This window comes from Rhamphochromis sp. 'chilingali' (genome assembly GCF_963969265.1).
Source record: "Rhamphochromis sp. 'chilingali' genome assembly, chromosome: 11".
Classification (NCBI taxonomy): domain Eukaryota; kingdom Metazoa; phylum Chordata; class Actinopteri; order Cichliformes; family Cichlidae; genus Rhamphochromis; species Rhamphochromis sp. 'chilingali'.
Genome location: NC_137938.1, coordinates 8,026,936 through 8,037,096, shown reverse-complemented (window position 1 = coordinate 8,037,096; position 10,161 = coordinate 8,026,936). Strand labels below are relative to the sequence as shown.

Here is a 10,161-nt window from a genome sequence, read left to right as displayed (position 1 = left end):
TGTTGTGGGAAACCACAGCCATTAACCTACAATCAACATAAGTGCTCAGAACAACTGATGCTTTAACATTCATTCTTTTTATAGTCACACTGGCAGGAAAAGCAGTTTCCTGCACATCCCATAATATGTAGGTGGAAGATAAGAGCATAGTTGCTTGGCAACATTAAAGTTTAGTATGTAGTTCGAGGTGAACATTATTGCTTTTATTGGTAACAGATTTTCGGAGCGATGCCTCGGTGCGAGCCACTTTATTGTGACAGAAGATTTTAAAAACATGGCTCCTGAAGCACTTTTTTTTTTTTTTTTTCTCTCCCCATTTTAAAATTAGGCCATGTCAGATCAACATGGTACAAACTGGGCTGGCTAGTCTTCTTGGGAGTCCCTCCCCCACCATTAGAGGGCAGTAGTGCACTTATTTTTCTGTAACAAATGAAACCCTCAGACCACAGGAACACTTTTTTTGTCCTTATTTATTTACACACAACACAGAGCGGTTTATTCAGCTCATTGACATATAACCTTATGTTATATTGATAGGCTCGGTCAGAGTGCCCTCCTGGACCTTTTTGTTCAACCACTACTCTCCTCACAATTAAAAATTGTTGCTTGTGAACAATCTAATATTGACCTTTCATCCTGAGGTGTTTCCTTATGTTGGAGTGACTCCTCTTGAGGTATTTCTGATACCTGTGTGGGAAATGATGCTCAGACACAAATAGATATTTTACCTAATGAGAGGTACTTAATAGTTGGAGCATAAAATGTAAAATCAATATGGCCACCAGTTCTGATGCTCAGCTGGCACTGGTTTTAACTGATGGCCATCATTTCTTTCTATAAACACATTTTAAATGAACCAAGAAGAGAGACACACACACAAACGCATCAAAATGACAGTCTCAACAGATGGAGCTGGGCCTATGAATCGTCTGTTTGGCCCGATCTGTTGCACATAAGTTTGGCTGCCAGTGATCCGTATGTTGTAGTCTTTGCCTCAGGCTGAACTTTGTCTGTGTGCCTTCTCCCTGCGAATATGGACAGTGCAGCTCATTAGATGGAGTCTGCTGCCCGGGTGGCAGACAATAGCAGCTGGGTGATTCCAGGATCACTGCCACTAGATATAATTCAAAAGCTATCTGCTAATAAGTGAACCATAAAAACCAAAAAAGGTTCTAAGGCAACAAAATAAAAAACGATAAATAGATCTTACCAGGAATTTTATTCATTGCGATAAAATTGCGATCTTGCTGCTTTATCTTTGGCCTGTTTCGGGCTATCAGGAAAACTCCAACAAAGGACAGAAGACAACTGGGGGGGAAACAGTTTGAGAAGTTTGTTGACATTTTGCAATAAGCATAATTTGATAAGCTGCAGTGGCTGGTAGCTTATTGAACACTTACCCAAACAGGAACATACCGATGTTCAGCAAGGCCAAGCCTTCAAATTCCTGATAGAATACAATCCCTGCAAAATGAAAAAGTCCATTTAATGTGACAGAGTAACAAAACATGCACATCACCTCTGCGGCTTTCTTTGTGAAACATGGCCCTAAAACCCTAAGCATGCATTACACTGGGATAATGAGTGGGGAGAATTATTAAGTGAAAGGGTGCAGTTTTGAGAGATGAATAGTAAACACTGCTCAGCATATTGACAGAATGCAAAAACAAACAATGTCCTCTGTGCAGAGACTGTAGGAGAGCCACTGTTGGCTCAGAGAGCGAGTTCATTTTTCCAGTGCTCACTTCACTGTCTTAAGCTGTGACCGTCACCGGGTTAGGACCAAAACAATATTTTTCCTCAATGTGGAGCTAAACTAATCTTAAAGTAAAAGTCCGCCCACGGATGTTCTTACACCGCCAGATATAATACATCAGCAATTTGTTGTTCAATGCAATCAATTGTGGGTTATTCGTGTAGGCGGACAGAGCAATAGTAATACTGAGAGCAATATCGGAGAAAGTAAAGAGTAATTCAAACTACAGCTCATCTCGTGCCTGTGCCTCCTCTATCACAGGCGTCTCTCTGTATTGGGCGGCGTTGTGAAAGACGCTGCTGTTCATTTGCAGTATGAGAGCGACACCGGAGCTGATCTTGTTTGAGCCTGATGTTTTGTACTGCTGGAACATTTTCTTCTTTTACACTCCACTGAAGCCATGCTGCAAATGGGTTGAAATGACATCACTCGGGCAATTTATCCAGAAGTAAAGCAAACAAGAAAATGGATTTTGTAACACAAGGTGTCCTGCCAAAAAGGGTTTTACATTGTGATGAAGTGTTTTACTCTGGATTTTCTCTTCAAGCCAAAATACTTGGGGGAAACTTTTGTCTGTTTTTCTGGTTTATTGATTAGATATTAAAAACCTGACCTGGCAGAACACACACACTATAAATACCTTGCAGCGTTTGCTGAGCAAGGACTCCTAAGTGGTTCACAGCAGTGAGTCACTGTCTTGATCGTGCCCTGTGTGTGTAATGTATGTGTACCCGATTTCAGCTATTGTAGTGCTGGAGCACATCTTTGTCTGTTATTGCCAGTAAATCTTATGAAACATCTAAAACCCTTTAATTTGCTTCTTTAGTAGGAATCAATCTCCAAAACTGCTTTCATGAGGTGTTCCCGCGTTGCAGTGATCAGTATCTATCCAGTGCAGACAATGTTGCTAGCATGGCAGTAAAACTGATGTGACAAACAAAGCCTGCAGGCCACGAGTATTTCTACATGTTGACATGTAGGGGGATTAATGGGCTATTGTTTAGTTCCCAGATGTTCTACATGTGAAGGCTTTGTGCATAGATTTACTGTGACACACAGTTACCATCTCAGGCTCTTCAACATCCACACTGTATGATACATTAAATGCAAACATTTTGAGAATACTTCTTTTATACTAAAAAAACCAGGGAAGTTGTTGGTTTATTAAACTAGGTCATTACTCTGTACTTATACTGGTCCAGTTTAGAACACTTCTGTCTAACAGGCTTCCGTAGCTTTAAGAAATAATGAATGAAGTATGCAGTTGCAATTCCTAGCAACCGATGAATATATATTTGGTTTGGTGGTGAGTGTTCGTGACACCACAACAATGTCCACAGTACAAAAAGCTGGCACTGATAAGAGCCATAAAGGAATATGTCACTTTGTGGCTCGAGTGTGGCTAAATCTTGCACTTTTAAATCATTTTTGAATGCAATTCAGTTTTATTTATATAGCGCAGAATTACAACAACAGTCACCTCAAGGTGCTTTATATTTTAAGGTAGACCCTACAATAATCAACAATCATATGACCCCCTATGAGCAAGAACTTTGGCGTCTGTGGGAAGGAAAAACTCCCTTTTAACAGGAAGAAACCTCCGGCAGAACCAGGCTCAGGGAGGGGCGGGGCCATCTGCCGTGACCGGTTAGGGAGAGAGAAGGAAGACAGGATAGGAGACATGCTTTTGAAGGCAGCCAGAGATTATTGACAAGTGCGATTCAATGCAGAGAGGTCTGTTAACACATAGTGAGTGAGAAAGGTAACTGAAACACTCAATGCATCATGGGAATCCCCCAGCAGCTCACACCTATTGCAGCATAACTAAGGGAGGATTCAGGGTCACCTGGTCCAGCCCTAACTATATGCTTTAGCAAAAAGGAAAGTTTTAAGCCTAATCTTGAAAGTAGAGATAGTGTCTGTCTCCTGAATCCAAACTGGAAGCTGGTTCCACAGAAGAGGGGCCTGAAAACTGAAGGCTCTCCCTCCCATTCTACTTTTAAATACTCTAGGAACAACAAGTAAGCCTGCAGTGTGAGAGCGAAGTGCTCTAATAGGCTGATATGGTGCTATAAGGTCATTAAGATTTTTGGACCACAGAGTAAACCTGAGGCCCAGAGAAGCAACTGTTCTGCTCATTTAGCCACATAGCTGTTCAACAGCTTTCTGTTTAACAGACCTGCAAGGATGGCACTTGCAGTGAAAAACACAAAGTTGATAGGAACCACCTCTGTGGCATCAAACATTTTCATCGCCTGATTGAGAAATCTGTAGAGAGAGAGAGAACAAAGGAACATTTGAGAAGTTTGGTGAATGAAATGCAGCAGGTACAGGGTCATCATGTAAAATATGTGATTTCCCTCACTCTTCACTGAACAGCCATCGAGCCAGTGACAAACGTGAGATCTAAGCGATGACAAAAAGCTTAAAGATGAGAACTAGAGACAGAAAACTTTGACTAACTTGATCTGGAAGGCGCAAGAAGCAACCATGACAACAAACATGACGTAGAAGATGGGGTAGATGAGCTGCAGCTGGCCTTTTATCGACTCTGTGATCATCCCTGACACGGCTTTGACTGAGATCACTGTCAGAGAGGCTGCAACAACACACAAGCAAGACATCGCTTTAACATTTAGCTGCAGCACCTCACAAGTTCATGCTAAATCGTGGAGGCGGTTAATTTAGTGAACACGCTGAATTATTTCCTTCTATTGTTCTCAACTTGGTTCTCTTCAAAAATGATAACAGCTCTATACGGTAGCCAAGCAGCAAAAGCAACCTCCAACTTAATCTACAGCATCTGCCCTCAGTTGGGCAACTTCCACTCTTTCGTACCGAGCAGGGCCACCAGCAGCATCACAATGACGATGTGCTTCATGTTCCTCCTCTTGTACAGATAAAGCAGAAGGCAAAAGATGACGATCTCTATAAACTGTTGAGAGAGAAAGAGACGTACAAATCATTAATGCAGATTCCATTTCCTCGAAGCTGCACAGAAATTGAAAATCTGAATTGCACTTGAATTGTACTTTTACTGACTGTCTTATTAGTGGAAGAGAGTGCAGCATGTAGCCAGAGAGCAGGACACTTTAATTGAAATAAATGACTATGGCGGAAAAATGAAATGAATTGCTGGGTTTTAAATGAAAAGAGCTCGGGGTTGTCAAATAGCATTCAGCTGTTCCAGGATCCTCTAATGCAGCTCGAGTAGATAAAGAACAACAACAGAGTGTAAAGCAGAATAAAGTGGGGGAAAAGGGCAAGCTGACCTTTAAAATGCCTCCAGCTATCATCCATGTATCTCTGTATGTATTTTAAATAAAAGGATTAATTATGATTTGAAAATGGATTAACAAAGACCTCAGGCATTTGTGGCAGATACCCCAATCCATGTTCAGATTGACATTACAGCGGTCCTTCCAGATGATAACTGATAACAGAATGATCTTTGGTAATAAGAAGAAGGGGCAATGGGTATTTCATTCCCTCTGATTAATCACCCACTAAAGTTAATCCCATACTTGTTGGACGCTGTTCCTCTGCAGGCTGATGAGTATTCACAAACAGCGTAGCCTCTGCGTTTCTAGTTATCCATTTGTATTTGCCCAATATCTTCTTATGCACTTTTCATGGATTTTTTTTTGTAATGGTTTACTAAATAGAAAAAGAATCGTGAGTGACATGCTGTGCCCTGAATAATGATGGCACTGCCACCTGGGGCACGTTCTCCTTCTCCGCCATTGGCTAGCATCGTTTTACATTTATTTCTACTTAGCTTGACAGATCATGTGCAGTTGTTCAAAAAAGTTGTTCAAAAAAAGTAAATTAAATGTTTAGGATTTGGAAAGATAGCGTCAGTAGAAAAGTGTTTTTGTATTTGTGGTATATTCTGTAATATAGGAAACAAATGAAAAAAATGCAGTGTATTTTGATAGCCTATAGGTCTTATGTGGTGCTCAGGACTTACTAGTTACTAACTGAGACATCACAGCTAAAAGGCACAAAACGCAGTGTTTGGTACAGGAGACATTTAACCTGAAACATGAAATGCAAGGTGCATGAGAGTCAGGGAATGACTCAGACACAGCTGGATGGATGTGAATGACCCCAGTCTACAGAAATGCTCCTTTAAAAGCGTCTAAGAAGTGCTTTCAATCAAGACTAGCTCTGAGCCAACATTTACGTTTGTGATGAGTGGGTTTGGACAAAAAAACAAAAACAAAACAAAAACAAAAAATGTTGTTTTAGCTCTGTACTTGTCTTCTGATTGGTCACTATAGCAACAGCTATGTTTATGCCACTGCTGCTTGAGGTGAAACTGGACTAGGAGGGTACATGGGTAAGTGTTAATGCACTCACAGCCTGTTTGTTGGAGGGAGTATTTCGTGACTACCGAGTATGAAAACGCTATCTAAGCTTAAAAGGACTCTCTCCCACTTGACCACTTTCACAACAGAGAGACACAACAGAGAACAGAGCTGAGGGAACGACCCCTAAGAGTAGTGGTAGAAAAGACCTCGTCTCATTTGGAAAAAGTTACCAAGCAGCAGCTGGTTGTAAAGAGTGACCTTGTCTTTGACCAACAGTGGTGTGCTACATTAGGATTTTCAGTGACATGACCACGGTGTTGTGCAATAAAGCTCACAATGATGCATTCTATGATTACATGTGGTTTCTCTGTTACTGATAAATAAAAAATATTGTTAAACGAATACACATTAATGTGTATTACTTGACTTATAAGGGAGCATTTTAAAGGACACACCAGGTAAAGCAGGAAGTGCCAGCTGATAGTGTAGTACTGGACCAGATGGGCTGTGATGTGTGTGGAGGTGTGGGGGGCAAAGGTCACCAGGACGTATGTTCCTGTTATTGCCAGGGTACCACCTAAGAAAGAAAGACAGCAGAGTGGTGAGTTTATTGGAGGTGGTTTTTATATTGATTTGACAGCTCAGTTGACCTCATCTTACAAGTAGTTCTGCTACTACTACTGGGAGTAGCTAAAATCCATAACACCTACGGTCATGTGAGAAAGAAAATGTACCCTCTTCAGGTTTTATGTCCCCCCCCCATCACATTTTACAGTGTAATTTTTTAAAATGTAGCCATACTGCAGAAGCAGTGTTTGAACAACTATGTAAACATTTAAACTGTCCTGCTGTATCAGCCAATTTTTTGCCTTAAGCTGCTGGACACATGCCCTCACACCTGACTTTAGCTGTTCATGGTCAACTCACTGACTGCAAGGTGCCCATGTCTTGTGGCTATAAACCAAGCCCAAATCCTCGCCCTTCCATCACTGTTCTTGACAGCTGGTGTGAGGTGTTTGTGCTGATATACTGTTTGGGTTATGCCGAACGCAGCGCTGTGCATCTCAACTTTAGTCTCGTCTTTCCAAAAGACATTATTCCAGAAGTCATGTGGATTGTTCAGATGTCACGCTGCCAGCAACCCTTCCAAACAAGTGATAGTTGTTCAGTCTTTTTGTAACTGTAATGTCATGATCTTTAAAAATGCAACCAGCTAACTAAGAGCTGTAGAGTCTCAGTTGTAGCCCTCGGATTTATTGCAGTTTCTCTGAGCACTGCACGATCTGACCTTAGGGTGAATTTGTGTGGACGCTCACTACTGGGAATATTTCAATTGTCTTGAATGTTTTACACTTGTGTCCAGTTCTTCTGACTGTACATGATGGACTTTTAATTGTTTGGAAATGGCTTTATAACTCATACTATTGGGCAGTGATGGGCAAAGCCTTTTTCAGATCTTTACTGATCTCTCTTCTTCTTGGCAGTCTGTTAAAACACGTGTGAATGGTTGAGACTAGAAAACGGCAAAGCTTTTCTTTTAGCAGCGCTCACACTTGCTGATGATCAGTTAATTAACTTAATTTGATTATCAGCACCTGGCTGCCACTTCCCCTCTTAATCCCCATGGAAACAGTAAGATCGTACTTACAGTAATTCTTCACACGCTGCTTCTGCACTTTGGCTTCATTTTTGTTAAATAAGTACTGACACAGTGTCGCATGTAACACCTCACCACACGGTTTTTTTTTTTGTCCTAAGACGTAAAACCTTACAACAGAAAGAGGGCCTCCTTTCTTTTCCACATGACTGCATATGGCTATTTAAAGAAGTGTTTTCATTTTGATGTCATTTTTTAAAAAAGCGAAGTGAATATAGAGATTCCCTGTATTTTTTGATAGAGCTGTCCAAGATGCAAAATGAGTAGTGCAGTGATTGATAGAAAAAGAAAAGAACTGGCCCAGTTCTTGTTTATTATACACTCCATTCCTTAAATTGGTACAGCCCTGCAGCACACACTGAGATTTATTTGATTGTTTGCGATAGGCATCCTGCTAAAAAGATAAACGGGACATTTATTGAAATGGTATGAATGCTCTTTTTTTTCCTACAAATGATCCAGTGACTATATATCTTACCAATGGGCTTCACTTTAAAACACATTTTGTGTCATATTTTTGTTCCTAACTTCTGACACAAGAATGAACTCAACTTGAAAAATGAACTTGAAATGAAGCCTAAAATGTTACTGTGTTCATTCTTGCAGTGGTTTTTAATATTCATCTTTATTTTTGTTATTTAAATGATCATTTTCGAGGTTTTACCTCTGCCACTGGCTGCACACAGGCAGAAAAACAGAGCTTGTTCCCACTAATATGCCCCTTTATGAATAAAACATTCATGCATTTAACTGTTTCCAATATGCGGTTGATAATGGCATTCGGCAATTGTAAAACAAAATGGCAAAAACATTGCAGCCGATTTATCCAAGAAAGCAACAATAAACAGAGCTGTGTGATGCTGATATGAATTTCCAGTCCAGGAGTAGGAATGGTCATCACAATTATGCCATTTAGCAGCAGAATCACCAAATTGTTATGACAAACAAAAGCTTTTCATAAAACAAAAAATATGTCTGTGCTGAGTGTGCCTTCGCTTTCCTGAAGCTACAAAGATAAAAAAGCAAGAGGGCATTTTTACTAGTACATAACTGGAATTCAGGATATTTTTTCTCTTGTGACTGAATTATCATCTGTAAACTCAGTTTGGCATATATACAAACTACATTAAGATTTGCTCTGAACTCAAACTACCATCGCAAGAGGACACTTATACTGTAAGTGCCATCATCGCTACTGAATGCTTACTTACCAACGATGTCAGAGGCACACAGCGTCTCCTTGAGAAAAACCACAGATATGATAGCACTGGCTGTAACAACAAAAAAAAAAGTCTCTTAGTTTAACTGCAATTCAAACCATTCAGTCCACTACAATGAAAGTAAATACCAACATAGTTATATTTCCATAAGAATCACATCAGTAATGTTGAAGGTAGTCTACATTGTTGACTGCAGACACACACACGTCAACCACATCAAAGCATCTGTGAGGCAGTGAGGTCTTAAAATAATGAAGCAGAATTATTTGTATAGAGTTGTTTTTGGTGGTTGTTACTGGAATGCTCAATATGAAGTCAAAGGAGATGTTGATGCAAGTAATCATAATGCATAAAGTAATCAATCAATCAATTAACCAATCAATCAATCAATAGAGATATCAAAGATTTTGGGAGTTGCCAAATCACTAATATTTTACAAAGAAGGAATGCACTGGCCAGTAGAGGGATAGATTCTGAAGCGTACAGGGCTACGCTTTCTGCTTCAGCCAAATGTTTCTGATCTGATCAGACAGCGCTGCACAGAGCAAATGGATTATGACCCAAAGCGTGCTGCAAGACCAAAGAAAGAATTTTTCAAGGCAAAAAAATGTGATATTTTTCAACAGCTAAGTCAGTCATCTGATTTCAACCCTATAGAGCATGCTTTTTAGTTATTAAATACAAATTTGAAGAGACTGACAAACAAGCTGCATCTAAGGGTGACTGCAGAACATCTCAAGGGAGTAAACAACGCATGTGATGATGTCCACGGATTGGAGACTTCAGGCAGTTTCATCGAAGTATTAAAAACAATCCTCATGTTTAAAATGATGTTAGTTTGTCCAATTACTCCTGACGCTCTGAAACGATTTATAAAAATGACTGTAATTCCCAAACAGTTCATGGAAAATTTTCCTAAACTGCTTGAATTAAATCTCAAAGTCTACACTTCAGTCACACATTGACTGTTTGATTTAAAATCCACTGTTGCAGTGTACAGAGGCACATACTAAAAAAAATTGTGCTTTGCTTTACATCACGTTGATTGCATGGTTTACCTGGGAAACAGAGGGCTGCAGGACGCACTATGGAAGGAAGGCGATTTCTGGACATTGTTCTGAGGGAAAACCTTGGGTCCTGGTATTCGTGTGGATATTTCACTGACATGTACCTCCTTCCTAAACATTCCCAACCACCACTTACACACCCTTCATG

The 10,161-nt window shown here is 40.2% G+C and overlaps 1 protein-coding gene across 1 annotated transcript in view; it reads right to left on the bottom strand.

The window, feature by feature from the left end:
- Positions 1–23: 23 nt before the first annotated feature.
- Positions 24–10,161, bottom strand: part of nipal2 (NIPA like domain containing 2) — a 28,050-nt gene continuing 17,912 nt past the window's right edge. Inside the window, exons 4-11 of the mRNA XM_080897432.1 lie at positions 8,938–8,997; positions 6,525–6,646; positions 4,595–4,691; positions 4,220–4,355; positions 3,936–4,024; positions 1,401–1,464; positions 1,211–1,308; positions 24–1,025 (exon numbers count right to left, since the gene is read on the bottom strand). Of these exons, the coding sequence (XP_080753558.1) occupies positions 919–1,025; positions 1,211–1,308; positions 1,401–1,464; positions 3,936–4,024; positions 4,220–4,355; positions 4,595–4,691; positions 6,525–6,646; positions 8,938–8,997 (773 nt within the window). The 3' untranslated portion in view covers positions 24–918. The remainder of the gene's footprint in view (positions 1,026–1,210; positions 1,309–1,400; positions 1,465–3,935; positions 4,025–4,219; positions 4,356–4,594; positions 4,692–6,524; positions 6,647–8,937; positions 8,998–10,161) is intronic.